The 15,196-nt window shown below is 37.5% G+C and overlaps 1 protein-coding gene across 3 annotated transcripts in view; it reads left to right on the top strand.

Annotated features, from left to right (window-relative positions):
• CORIN (corin, serine peptidase) overlaps positions 1 to 15,196 on the top strand; it is a 165,716-nt gene that overhangs the window by 116,963 nt on the left and 33,557 nt on the right. For all 3 annotated transcript variants that reach the window (XM_059818118.1, XM_059818119.1, XM_059818117.1), the window contains 3 exons: positions 2,005 to 2,103; positions 6,789 to 7,020; positions 13,447 to 13,592. In XM_059818118.1, coding sequence (XP_059674101.1) covers positions 2,005 to 2,103; positions 6,789 to 7,020; positions 13,447 to 13,592 — 477 coding nt within the window. The remainder of the gene's footprint in view (positions 1 to 2,004; positions 2,104 to 6,788; positions 7,021 to 13,446; positions 13,593 to 15,196) is intronic.

Below are 15,196 nucleotides of genomic sequence, written 5' to 3'. Positions count from 1 at the left end.
CTATAAGATTTTTGCACTTAGCATTAAACTGCAAAGCTTTTAAATACAAAAGTTTTCCTTGTTCTTATTATTAATTCTTCAATGTGCAAAAAGCTCTGTCTAATATTTTGTAATACTGTGTAGAGCAAAATTCTTCTTTTATGCAACCTGTCCGTCCTAAATTTGCTTGAGAATACCTAGGCAGAATTTGGACTTCATTTGGATTATTCCTCTTTAGTTCCTCGCAAAGTCCATGTAAAAGCAAAGCAGAATTTTTGTTTGTAACTTTCTTTTGTATTTCTTATGTATCTTGTTGATTTCAGCAACTACAGAAAATGTAATAGGATATATGCTTAATACAAAGACTTCTCTGCTCTACATATCAAACAATTTGGATGTGCCTAGCAGAGGCAGTGAAGTTAGGGCTGAAGTGATCTCAAGTATTGGTTTTGTTACAAACACAGTAAATACGTAAAATCAGCATAGAAATTTGAGGTCAAGATGTAGTGACTTGCCTCTTGCCTATGTAAGTATACAGGGACCTTGTGTAATAGTACAAGTATATACATGTAGGGATTACAAATGACCATTGCTTCATCTATATCCGAATAAGAAAAATGTTCTCCTTCGCTACATACCTTAAGGAAATTTTAGGTATGGCATCTGTTAACATTACTGCTGTCATTCATTTTGTGACAATAGAAATCTAATATAGAAGTACTCACAGCTGGTTCTGTGATCCCTTTAAAAGACAAGGTAGAGTGTGTTTATAGAAATTCAGCATTGACTGTGCTAGGATCAAAAGAATCTACACTTGTAGTACAGGGATTTTTAAAGAGTTGAGAAACTCTTCCACTGTGGGATGCGAAGGAATTGGAGCAAACTTTAAAAATTAATTTTAATGTAAAGATTTGTGATACCTTTAGAAGTCAAAAGGTTTTCCCTACTTTTCAAGTTCCATTTTGCAATCAGATGAACCTGTAAAATAAGACAGTCAATTACTACAGCAAAAGAAAGTACCTCCATTGCTTCAATATGTAACATGTATGAAGGGAAGTAAATCTACATAATTATGAATAGATACGACTACATCATCAGTGCTTTGGGACAAGGTTGTTGTCAAGGTCATTGAAACAAGATGTTTCTTCAGCATCTTCTGTATGCCCAAAATAAGGATGCCATGACTGAATGATTAATGCTCGTGGAGAGTTGTGCAATACAAACAATAAGCAGTAGTTGCAATAAACCATTTTGAACAGGATGAAATGATAAAATCCAAACTGTTCAGTCTCTGTGTACAGAATAGTAAATTAAATGACTGATTTTGCAAAAGTCATATGGAAGAGAGATGGTTTGGATAGGAGCTATTACCACTATGAGACAGAGAGAAGTCCAGGGATTTGTCAGAGAAACTAACTACTCAGGTAATGTGCTCAGAAACTTTTTGATGAAGTGCTTGTTTCAGTTATTCTGAATTCCCTCTTTAGGACCATAGCCTTTTTGGGTTTCTTTTTGTTGTTGTTTGTTTTTTTAACCAGCCAAAGAAGGACAATAAAGCTTCAGCTCTGATGACCTTTCTTCAGGATGGTTTTTATTGTCTACTAAAACAATCATAAAATGAGAAGCAGATCAACTGAATGGCACTGAATAATAATTCCCAGAGGGTATTCTCTTTCAGCTAGGACCTATTGTTCCCTTTGAAATCTGATTTACGTGACTTTTCATACTCTGCCAGAGGATCATGGTAAATGGCCTTGAGAGATCCATACCTCTCCTTCAGAAACTGGGATATAAACTCTTATATTAAACATAGGGGTAAAGAAAAGTGACATCTGGACAGTGCTGCACACTTTTCTTCTTTACAACACTTCCTTACTGCACTTGAAATGCTGTAGGGTACTTACTCAACTATGTAAAGGAAATTCTTAATTGTAATGTAAACTCAGTATTTTCTCATCACTACACTCCAGTCATTTTTATTAGTCTGGTAAATAATTAGAATAGTAAATTTTCTCTTTTCCTCAGGTCAAACCCTCTGTCAGGAGGGAGACCAGAGATGTACTTCCTGTCCTGATCCCTGTGGAACTTCTCTCTGTGAGATGAGAAACAGCCAGACAAACTGCAGTAAGTAGGTCACATGCTTCATACTGTCACTGTTTCAGGGTGTTTTAGAGTATAATGAGGATGCAGGGTAGGACACAGTAAGTAATACTTTAATTTACTATCTAATGCACGTGTGTAATGATTAAGTATTGAAAATGGCAAACTTGAAACAAAATTTTCATCACAACTCTTGATTATTGATGTGCTAAGAGATACTCATAACATTTGACGTTGAGATATTTTCCCTTCTGTGAATTTTTGATACATTCTTAATGACTGTTTACAGTTGCACTTTTTCTTAACATTTAATGACATTCAGTGTTTACATGAAGTAAACAACATAGTGTAAGTGTAAAGCAGAAGCTACCGGTTTATTTTCAAAATATAAGGAAACATGGTTCTGTGTTTAGTAGTCTGGAGAACTTTTATCCCTTTTATGAAGGAATAATTTTGATACTCAAACTGGGAAAACTAGTTATTCTTCTGATCAGTACATACTGTAGAGGACTGGGGTCTTAACACTGTGTATATTCATTTCTGTGTCCTGTACTATACCACTCCATGCAAGCCTCCTGTACCTCCTGTACATTTGCTTCTGAGTAGCTCTCTTTTTCACTTGTGCAATGCAGCACTGTGAACAGATGTTCAAGTATATTTGGCTAAGTTTTGAAACTGGGCAGAACTGTATTCAGAATTATTCAGAATTAATTCAAACTTGGTGATGTGTTGATACAGTCACATCAATTCAGGTCACCTCGGCACACGGGCAGGCTTGCCTTCACTTACATATGAATGTGTAGACGTATCCTATAAATGCTTTGTGCTGAGAAGTTATCTCTGCAAGGTACGGTTTGGTACTATATGATAGCTTGTTTGGATAATGTTATTCCATTTGGGTTGGAATGAACATGGGAAGGTCAACTAGTCCAAACTCGACAGTCTCTCTAAAGTTGTGACTGTCACCCACAAGTGTTTGTTTGAGCCATTCATGCTGGGGCCTTTAGATGCTGCTAAAGTAAAGATATAAGATACTTGGGCATATATGCTTTACATGTGCTTCTATCAATGCTTCTCTTAACTTTTGGAAAAGGGACAATCATAAGTACCATGTTTAGCATTAGAAAGAAGTTAGTTCATACCTTTGGTCAATTAGTCCAAACTCCTGATCAAAGCAGTGCCAATTGAGTCATGTGGCCCATAACCTTGTGCAGCTGCATTTTGACTATCTCCAAGGACAGAGATTCCACAATATTTCTGGGAGACCTGTTGCAGTGTTAGGACACTCTCATGGTAAAAACCTTTTTTCCATATATGTAACTGGAATTCTCTGTGTTACAACTTGTGTCTTTTGCCTCTTATCCTAGCCCTGTGCACTTCTAAGAGTCTGGCTCTGTCTGCTTTATACCTTCCCATTAGGTAATTGTTAACAACAATAAGATCTCCCCTTAGCCTTCCTTTTTTGATGGCTGAACAAAACCTCTTTTCCTAACTTTTGCCTGTAGATCATGTGATCCAGTCCCCTAACCTGCTAGGTGGCCCTCCATTGACCTCATTCCAGTATGTTGATACCTTTCATGAATTGGGGAGCCAAAAACCAGACACAATACTCCAGGTATGAACCAGTGCTGAATAAAAGGGAATGACCGCCAGTCATCTTGTCAGAGACAGCAATCAGATTAACCAGGCATGATTTTCCCATGATAAATCTATGCTGCCTGGACATGTCTTCCTGAAGGAACTGGTCCATAATCTTCCTGGGCGTTAAGAATAGACTGACTGGACTATAGTCCCTTGGATCCTCCTTCTTGCCCTTCCTAAAGATGGATGTGATATTTACCTTTTTCCAGTCACCAGGTGCCAGGGTTGCCATAACCTTTTGAAGATGATATAAAGGAGCCTTCCAATGACATTCTTCGGTGGAAACTGAGGCAGAAAAGACACTGAGTACCTTGCTCTTTTCCATGTTCCTGGTCACTGGTTCCCTTGCCCCAGTGAGCATCAGACCCACATTTTTCTTACGTTTCCTTTGGTTATTTACAAGAGCCCTCCTTCTTGCCCTTTAGTTGCTCAGTAGTTTCAACTCTAGCTGAGCTTTGGCTTTTCTAACTCCATTCTTGTAGGCTCGGGAAATGTCCCTACATTCCACTTAAGTGCTCTATCCCCTTTTCTGTCTTCTGTATATTTCTTTTTTGTGTTTGAGCTCGGTCAGGAGATCCATGTTCAGCCAAGGTGGCCTTATGCCACACTTGCTCAACTTGCTTTGCATTGGAATGGACTCTTCCTGTGCTCTGAAGAGGCTCTCCTTTAAGACCCACTCACTGTCCTCCAAGCAGATACCAGCTTGATTAAAACTCTCACAAGTACCAGGGCCTGCAATCATGAGGCATCTTCCCGCTCTCTGAAGAAGGGTTCATCTACCTCCTCTTTTTGCTAAGGTGGTTTGCAGCAGATGCCTACTATGTACATCAACTGTGTAGGTAGGTCTGTCCTCTAATCCATAACCAAACTATTCAGGTGAGAAGGCGCTTCTAAGGTGATTGGAGTAGGTGTTGGGTTTTTTTACCTGCCTGTTGTGAACGAAACCATCATTCTCCCCGAAGAAATATTTAGAAAGGGTTATGAAATGGGAAGGAAGGTATCCATGTAACACAAAACTAATAACAATCCACTTCATTTTTTGAAAACTTTGAATAAAATTTAAAATTTTGAAATAATTTAAATTTTTTTTGGTTGAAATCTCAGATATCTTAACTGAATTATCTTGATCATTGTCTCCTCTGTGTCTTGTAATTCATGGTCAGATATTATTTCCCATGAGAGGTTGGCCCCCTCCTGGTGAAAAGGAAGCAATATATCTTGGGATACATACATTAATCAAGGAGAAATCAAACATGAGATGTCACAACAGATCAAATTACTTTGGTTGTTGACCACATGTGCAGTTCCTGTTGAAATCCCTTGGAACTGTAGGTACCTGGCATCTCCAAAGAAAACAGATCTTCAAGTAATCTTTTCTTGAAGGTCATATTTTCCTCGTGTTTTAAGGTCAGAATACATGAGTGGGCTGAAGGCTCACGGGAGTGAAGGACGTTTAGTCCCAGATTTCTCTGCCTGCAGGAGAAGCAGCAGCTTTAGCAGCCTGTGCCTCTAAGAACAGGTGTTGCTTCTCAGTTTCTCCATTTGAAGATTTGGCTTTTTTATTTGAGCATTACTGACTTTGCCACAAAACAGCGGTTTACCCAGGAACAGGGACTTCCATATTTATATCTGCTGCTTCAAAGCTTCTTTACTCATAATGCTTCCAAAACTTAACAGGTGTTACACTAAGCCCTGTTTTATATGTTTAAAACTGTGGCAACTTTACATTTGCTCAGGTCAAAAAAAGACAGTATTTTGTAATCTTATTTATTTTTAAATACTTATAACTTAAACTGCTTAGTAAAGAACACATAAAATATATCTGATATATTGTGACAGGACCAACATTGGAGAAGGCTGTGTAGTCATGCATAAGACAGGTCCTCTATTTGGCTGGCAAACAAGGCACCAGCAGCAGCCTTACCTATCAAGTAGGAAAATATGTAATTTCCCACAGTAGCCTCTCATTTCTTTCATAATCAGGGAGCAGTTCTCTCTTAAGCAAATTACCTTTCATAAGTAACAACTACAGTCCTGTAAAAGGCAACAGTTTTTCAAGCGGTGTGACTGCAATTCAGTCTTCCTCACAGTAAGAGAGAGCTGAAAGTGTACTTTATTTCTTGGACTCATCTTCCTTGTGGATAAATCAACATGAGACTTACTGCACTTCAAAGCAGTTTGTTCTGTGGTCCAGAATCTTTTCCTGATCAATGCAGATTTTTGTATTACATTGTATGTATGGACAGCAATTTTGGAAAACGTTTGAGTGGCTAGGACTATGTTACAAGATAGTGAAAAACTTTTTTTGACATATGATATTTGAGTTCTAAAACAATGTTCCTATTCCATGTCATGAGAAACCCAAGAGCTTTTTAGTGAAGAGGTTTCCTCATCATATTATGGGCAACAGTCCATAATTCTCAGCAGGAGTAACACATAATCTGAATTAGACTTCTGGATCATCTCTTTCTCCCTTTCTGGTCCAGTGAATATTTAATTGTTTATACACAATGGAACAGCAAGATAATTTGGGAGAGATTTTTCTTGCATAACATCTGGAAATACTATTGTCTTTTTTCATGTTATTTTCACTGTTCGTATTTTGACCAGAGTTATTTCATCTTTGGTAAGAGATGAGAACTCCCATGGAAAATTTCAGTTTTGACAAAGCGGTATTTTCTGGCCCAAATATCTCTTTGGTTTGAAAATTCCAAAGCATAGGCCATATTTCACAATATTGAATATGATAGATGTTCTCCATGTGTGATAATGTCTGATCAGTTTAGGCTCTGCATTATAATGCAGTTACAACATATTTAGGGTAACAGAACAAATATCTGAAGGGAGAGTGTAAAGAAGACAGAGCCAGGCTATGCTGGTGCTCAGTGACAAGACCAGAGGCAATATGGCTTATATGGCATCTTGAACTCTGAAACTTGTAGTTTCTCAAGCCTGAGAGGAAATCCCCTGACTGATAAATTTGTTAAATACTTATGTAATTATTTCTTCTGTATTTCATTTAATCTCACACCATTTATGTTTCTTTTTTAATTTTCTTTCTGTGAAAGGTCAGTGTGAACCAATTACGCTGGAACTCTGTATGAACTTGCCTTACAACTATACTTATTACCCGAACTACCTGGGCCACCGGACACAGAAGGAAGCCTCTATCAGCTGGGAGTCTTCTCTTTTCCCAGCCTTGGTTCAGACCAACTGCTACAAGTACCTTATGTTTTTCGCCTGTACAATCTTAGTACCAAAATGTGACCCACATACAAATCAGCGGATCCCACCTTGCAGGTACTATACCATACTTCATTTAATTCTGGACATACATTGTCTGTCATATTAGTCTTTCCCAATTTTCTGTTTCCATTGAAAATGCTAGAAATTTTGCTTTGGAATTCCATAGGAAAAGGTAAAGAAATATATTTTATAAGATCATTAAATGCAGTTTATTACATGTGTGTGATTAGTATCTGAAGTATTCAAAACAAGGAGAGGAATAGCAGTTCAATAATTTTCAAAATGTATATATTGAATAGAATAGACTATTTCAGTTGGAAGGGACCTACAATGATCATCTAGTCCAACTGCCTGACCAATTCAGGGCTGACCAAGTTAAAGCATCTTATTAAGAGCATTGTCCAAATGCCTCTTAAACACTGACAGGCTTGGGGAATTGACCACCTCTCTAGGAAGCCTGTTCCAGCTTTTGACACCCTCTCAGTAAAGAAATGCTTTCCAATGTCCAGTCTAAACCTCCCCTGGCGCAGCTTTGAATCATTCCTACGTGTCCTATCACTGGATACCAAGGAAAAGAGATCAGCACCTCCCTCTCCACTTCCCTCCTCAGAAAGCTGTAGAGACCAATGAGGTTGTCCCTCAGTCTCCTTTTCTCCAAACTAGACAAGCCCAAAGTCGTTAGCCGCTCCTTATAGGACATGCCTTCCAGCTTTGTTGCTCTCCTCTGGACACATTCAAGGACCTTCACATCCTTCTTAAATTGCGAGGCCCAGAACCGCACACAGTACTCAAAGTGGGGCTGCACCAATGCTAAAAACAGCGGGATAATCACCTCTTTTGACTGGCTGGTTATTCTGTGTTTGATGCACCCCAGGATGCGGTTTGCCCTCTTGGCTGCCAGGGCACATTGCTGATCCTATTGGGCCCGCTGTCGACCAGCACCCCCAGATCCCTTTCTGCAGGGCTGCTCTCCAGCCACTCCTCTCCCAATTTATACTTGTGCCCAGTGTTACTCCATCCTAGGTGCAGGATCCAGCATTTGGACTTGTTAAATTTCATCCCATTAATCATAGCCCAATGCTCCAATCTATCTAGATCCCTTAGCAAGGCCTCTTGTCCCTCAAGAGACTCAACAGCACCTCTCAGTTTGCTATCATCAGCAAACTTGCTAATGGTGCATTCAAATCCTGCATCCAGACCATTGATAAATATATTAAACAGAACTGGCCCTAGAATTTAACCCTGAGGAACACTGCTGGTGACTGGTCGCCAGCCAGATGTAGCCCCATTCACTACAACCCTTTGAGCTCTGCCCTTCAGCCAGTTCTTCACCCAGTGCACTGTGAACATGCTTATCCCACGGTTGGACAACTTGTGCAGAAGAATGCTGTGGGCTTTGTATGAAGCATTTTCCATTTCTGTGTGTTTGATTAGAATTGCAGCACTATAAAGGGTATTAAAACATAGAATCAATTCATTGAGTGGTGAAACACTGGAATAAGCTGCCCAGGGAGGTGGTGGAGTCACCATCACTGGAGGTGTTCAATGAACGTGTGGACGTGGCACTGTGGGACATGATTTAATGGGCATGGTGGTGTTAGTTGATGGTTGGACTTGATGATCTTAGAGGTCCTTTCCAACCTTAGTGATTCTGTGATTCTGTGATTTAATTTGGAACATTAGCATTTGTAATAGTTCCTTGCATTTGCATATCACTTTATCTATGCAAAACCCTATCCAAATACTGTTAACAAAACCTGAGATTTTAATGCGTGCTTAGCTTTCTAAATTAGAGGAGTGCCACATCATTCTGAATTATAGACTAACTTAGGCTTTGTACTTGTCTGATTAACTTTTCTACCATCCTCATCAGTTAACATCACTGTATTTTTCAGGGTTATGCCTGTATCTGTTCAAAAGAGACTATGTTCTGTAAATCTTACTGGTTTGCTAGCAGCAGTTGTTGCAGGTTAGGAGAGCTAATGAACCTGATCAGCAGGCAGAGCTCTTTAAGCTATTGGCTGCTAGAGCTTTCTCATGCTGTATTTCTGTCTCTTTTATTGGGTCTACCCTGACAGTATTGATCAATTAATGTCTACTGTATTGAAAGAAAAGTGCATTGAAAATTGCAATACATGTCCTAAGATTTCCTACCACGTGACACTGTTGACAAATAGGTAACATTTCTTTGTCTAGTGATGTGCTTCTTAGTGCAAGTTAAGAGTGAGTCACATGAAAATTTACTAAGATATTGCTTAATTCTCACACAGGGACCTAACAGGAAAGTTAGAATATTGCATATGGGATAGCTGCAAAGTTACAGAGTGTTTTATGTAAGCTCTGTTTCAGGCTTGTGTGTTTGAAAATCTTTTTTTTGTTTGTTTTTTTAAGAAAGCAGTATAATAAATAAAAATTGGGCTAACTTACTACAATGTAGAGAGACAAAACTTGAATTACAGGCTCTTTGCTCCAGCAACTACATACCTAGCTAACAGATTTTAGGAAGTATCACAATACAGTTGAATAGTCTTCAAAGTTAAGGTATTGAACAGATGAAGAGGAACTCATAGAAACTGTAGAATAATTTAGTTTGGGACCTCTGGAAGTCATCTGGTCCAACTTCACTCAAAACAGGGTAGCATCACATTTAGATCAGGTTGAATATACAACATAAAATTTTAAATTCTAGGATTCAAAGCTCTACTTTTATAACTGTTTTCAGGTTTCACTCTTATGCTGGATCACAAGTAGAGAGTGATTTTATTAGGAAGGGATACCTTGGAAGGTCACAGTGAAATCTGTAGTATTTGCTTTACAATAACATTTTAGGAAGAATTTCGGACACAGATATAATGTTAAAGTGTTTTAGAAATGAAAACATGTACAGCCTCATAACAATAAACTCTTGAGTTAATTGATAAATGTAGGGCAGCAAAGAATTTAAATACATATGATATATCAATATAAATATGAATCTACTTAACCACAGTTTGAAGCTCCTAGAAGGCAGAATGTTATATTTTGAGCACAGAAACTATATTCTGAGAATCTGCTGCTGGCTTTGCTAAATCTTGTTCAAAGATGTCAGTGATCAGTTGAGCTTAACAGGACATATGTATTGCTTTACCTGTCTTTTCTTCTAAATATGAAATGGAGTTCAGCTAATACAGTTTTTCAGTGTTAAGCTTTTCAAGTCGAAGTGCACTTTCCAACCATGAATTGCAAATTCTTGTTATAATTCTGCATCTATTATAAAATGTACTTATCAGAGACATACTAGATTTTTTAATACTGGCACACTGATCTGTTCTTTTCATTGTAGGGTGTATAACTAAATGATTTTCATTCTGTTCCCTCTGTATAAAACATCTGTCCCTGCTTTGCAAGGCTTTTCATTGTCTTTGTTTGACTGCTGTGCTTTATTTTTTAACTATAACGATCTTCATGAAGTTTTCTTCCAAGTGAGGAACACAGGTGAAGACATTTTTTTTGAAAGAACTGAACTTGCTGTTATTGAGGCCATTCATTGATCTATGAAGTATGTTTTCAAATTCCGAACAGTATTAATCTCTGATAAAGCATTGGTAATATTAGTCCAGGTCTGATGAAATAATCTTTGAAGCTAAGTGTGTGCTGGGTTCCCACTGAGGACAAATGGAGTTTCATACGTGAAGAACATACGGAGTAAGCTCAGAAATTCCTGTTTCCTTATAATTACAAAGTATCTTTGCTATGAATTGATTCTGCAAAGTGCTGAGCAGCTTCTGGAGATTCTGGGTCTCACAACATTCCAGTAAGTCTATCAGTGTCCCTTATTTTGGGACCAGTAAATGCCTTGCTAGTCATGTTAGCCTACAATGACATGGACATTACACTATCTGTGTATTTAAGTGGTGTCCAGCTGACTTTGGTGTTGTTTCAAAACTGTGACAGATGTGTATGAAGGATAATCCTGGTCAAATCTCATGCCCCTTATGTGTTGGCATCAATTTAGGCATCCCATTACTGTATTTAAATTGGGAGAGTAAAGAGATATTTTAGGTAACTGATAAATATGCTTAATGTTCTTAAAAAAGTGCTAGATGGAATTCCATTGCAGAAAATTGCAAGTTTCTATTCTACATCTTTTTTTTTTGCCTTATATATCTTTCTCCTACCAAGAAGGGGGAGATTTCTCTGCTTTGTGATGTGTGTACTCTTGTTAACTGTTAACTTGTTAGATTGATTCATAGACAGTACCACAGATAAGATTTGACTCAGAAGTAAATAAAGAAGTCTGCTACCAAGGTATTCTGATACCACAACTGCGAGACTTGGTATGTGAATGTGGGAAGTATTAAAAAAAAAAAAAGTACCAATTGCTTTTCCAATTTTCCTAGCAGTATTGCAGTAGGCTTCCATATCCGCTGTAATGGGCACTACCTTAAAGATTATCAACATTTTAATTCTTTCACCACAGACTGACAACTAAATGACTTGCAATAGCTTTTGGAAAGTGTCAGCTTTGGCCAAAGATTTGAGTGTGCGAGAACACAGGACAGAAATGGCTTAGATGTCTCAGCTAACAAAATCAAATTTTTAAGATGTGTTAATCATATTGTTGTTGTTGTTGGTTTTGGGTTTTTGTCATTGTTAAATAAAAATTCTGGTATTCAGAATGCTGAGGTTATAAAGTGGTGCGAGTTGTCCTTTTTGATATTGAGGAGGATCTAAAAGGAGAGAGAGAATCTGTAACTGTAGCATGGTTAACCAACATCAATCCATTCATCCATTCCTTCCAGCTGCTCAACTCAATGGTGAGTCACTGGGTGTGGAAAAACATTGACTCTCTTCATGCAATCCCCCAAAACAAAATTAAATTTGAGAAGATTAATAATGTATTATATTCTCAAAAAAGCATAAAATAATTGATCCTAAATGGATCTGTTTGCTTGGTTTGGGTCACTGCATTTCTTGAAGCTTATTGCAGGAAAAAACCCCGATCCATCGGTCAAAAGATCAAAGGAAAATGAGTGGAATAAAATGCCTTCCATGAAAGGAATGTCTGTTCCTAGAAGAAAGATCTGGAAAAAATAATCAAATTAAATAAAAGGCAAGTTAAAAGTGACATGAAGGAAACTGAAAAAAATAGAAATGGGTAGAATCCTACTGTTGAATATTTTTCAATCTACAAGAACAAAGGAGAATTTTCTTTGAAATGGTAGGAGAAAGTCCAAATGATTATAGGTTTAGAAAATATGATCTAAAAGGTGCAATTAAATGAGTTGTGGAGTCTAGAAACAAGAGAAGACTTGGGGAGACGTCATAACCTTCAAATAGGTAAAAGCTTCTGTGAGAGAATAAATAAATAATTCACCATGTTCACTGAGGTTAAACCAGGAAGCAATGGATTTAAAGTACATCAGGAAGACTATAGGTCAGGTATAAAGAAAATAATAGATATTTCTGTATCAGAATGAGTGATAAGGAAGTATATGAAATCTTGCTCACTGAAGAGTTTTTAAGAACAGGTTAGATAAATACCTATTAAGTGTGATGCATGTTTCTGTTTGGAGGAAGAGATGAAAAGGATGTTGAGGTTCCTAATCCCATACTGCCTAGTTAATATTCCACAAAAATAAATAAAAAATAGAGGCAGTTGAAACAAACAGGGATTCAAAATACCACTGATACAAGACAAGACTATTGTATTGAACAGCACATCAGCTATGATTCCAGAAAAAAATAGCTGCTAAGTGTTTAAAATAATGCTTAAAATAATAGGGGATTTTTCTATTATGCGTTTTCTCTTTGTACTTTTGAAGCATTTGACATTGGGTATTTCGAGAGACAGGATATTAATCTAGATGGACTGAAAAAATTTTGTGTGGTGAATCCTGTCTTTGTATGGTAAAAAAAGAATGCAGCAGGAGGACTATAATCATGCCTTTTTCCAGGTGTGATACAAGCTTCTGTTGCTCTAACTGACAACACCCTCAAGACTAGGTTGATCTGTGCTTTGATTTTCACCAAACTTTAATTTTCTTGAATTCCCTGGGGAGTTCTTTGCTCTTTTGTTTGAAGGTTTAAATATTTTGTCCTTCTGAAACCACATGGTTTCTGAGGTAGCATCATCAGAAGAGGTAGCATTTCATTGGTACAAAATGCATTTGGCTTTTTTTTCTTGAAGGAGGGCAGTTACTGCTTCTTAAAAAAGGTTCTCTGCCATGCCTTACAGAGGACAGGATGTTTGTAAGTAGTTATGTTTGGCTATTATGTTATAACTCAGGTAATAATCTGCATACAGTAACTTAAAATAAAGTTTCAACAGTAGCAACATGTCTTTTGAGATATATATATTTTTCATGTAAAGAAATCTGATTAACTGTTTTTTCCTTGATCTTCATCCTTAACTTTGGCTAGGATTATTAACTTCCAATAACTGGGAATTTCTAAGACTTTCACTCAGTTACTTTGTGCAATTCCACTTTGTCTCCTCAGGACATTATGTGTACAGTCTAAGGAACGCTGTGAGTCTGTGCTTGGGATTGTAGGTCTGCAGTGGCCAGAAGATACTGACTGCACTCAGTTTCCAGATGAGAACTCAGACAACCAAACCTGTCTAACACCAGATGAAGATGTAGAAGGTAACTCCTATAAATACATATAACAGGAAATGAAAGATTTAATTAGGTTCCCAAATCACTGATTTTTTTCCCATACCTCCTCTTCAAATTATAATATTTGAACTGTGGAAATGATTCGAAACTGGGTTTCAGGGAATTTGGATACCTACAGTTTGCAGATAAGAGGAAGTTCTCGTAAGAAATCTATTTGAATGAAGGATCAATTACCCTCAATCTGTGAAAGTCAGTGTTTGAGATTTGTTGCTAGCACCACACCTACTGCTTGCTGGTGTTTATACTTCACTTTTTTACCTATTTAGATGACACAATAATGCTTTTCTAACCAGGAGGCAGAGTCTTGGCAATCTTCAAAAAGCTGAGCCCCACGACAGCTCTGAGAAAAGTATTGTAATATTAGTGTCTGCCAGTTATTGTTTGCTCTTGGTTTTTGTTTGGGGAAAGTTTTGTAGAGAGTTTTGCCAAACCAGCTTCAGTAGCAACTGACAAATTTCAGTTTTTGAGTTCAGCCATAATACTAATCATTGTGGGTGTGAACATGGAACAAAAGAATGAAATTGCCATAAATGCTTCTAGATATTCTTTGTATGTATGAAGAGAGAAGCTGTGCAGCTTTTCCTTTTGCAGTGGTCATCAGATGTGAGGTCTGTGGGGATTCTGACATGCCTTTTCTTTTTCTTGCTAAAACGCCAGTAAAGTATCTGGGAAAATAGTGAGATGGCGTGTGCTACAGTGCCTGCAATATGCTGATCGTGTTCATTTCTCACTCTTCTCCTCCTACTCACCTACATGGTGATGATGGTTTTTCCACAGTCTTGATCTTGCTCAGATAAAGCAATAGGCGAAAGCTAGTCAGTCTGTAGTTCTTTTAGTGCAGATGTGTTGCTGTGAATATAGTGAAAGTATAATGAAAAACCAGTGAAGCATATATAGCAGTTAGTACTATTTCTTCAAGCAAAGTCCATATGCACATATACCACCGTGAGGATTTTATAAAGACATGTAATACCATAGTAATGAAATCCTGTCATGGGACTCTTGAGAGGCAAGGAGACAATTTCCCTCTACAGCAGTGGGCTGATGGAAAGGAATTATCCGTTACTACACAGCAGTATGTGGGAAAGGAAAAGTAAGATTTGGGCACAACAAGGTGAGTTAAAGAAAAATAACATGATTTCATTTTCTCAGGTATCAAATGTCTTTTAACCTTCCTCCCTGTGTTATTAGATCATTTGGCTTTGAAATGTAACATAGAATGGTTATATTTTAAATATACTACTGCATACTAGTGTGTTCCATTTCTAGAGATAAATTCTGTTCACTTATAAAAGTTATAATTTAAAAAAAAAATCTCACTTTAATTAGAGGGACTCTGCCTAGTAAGCTGATTCACTGCTTATTGATCATCTTAGCACTGAAATAGGTATTCCTGTAAAATCAATGAAAAGGGGGGGTGTGTGTGTGTTAGTATTCTTTTAGAAACAGTGTAGCTAATTAAGGGTCTTATCAGAGTTGTTTTGGGTTCACTTACTGCTAGAATTTTATGTTGATTCAATGCCAGATTTCTGCTGACTAACAATGTTGGTTAGAAAGTCTTCCCTGGGAAG

The sequence above is a fragment of the Gavia stellata genome, chromosome 5 (genome assembly GCF_030936135.1).
Source record: "Gavia stellata isolate bGavSte3 chromosome 5, bGavSte3.hap2, whole genome shotgun sequence".
Lineage (NCBI taxonomy): Eukaryota > Metazoa > Chordata > Aves > Gaviiformes > Gaviidae > Gavia > Gavia stellata.
This window is presented reverse-complemented; position numbering and strand designations above follow the sequence as displayed.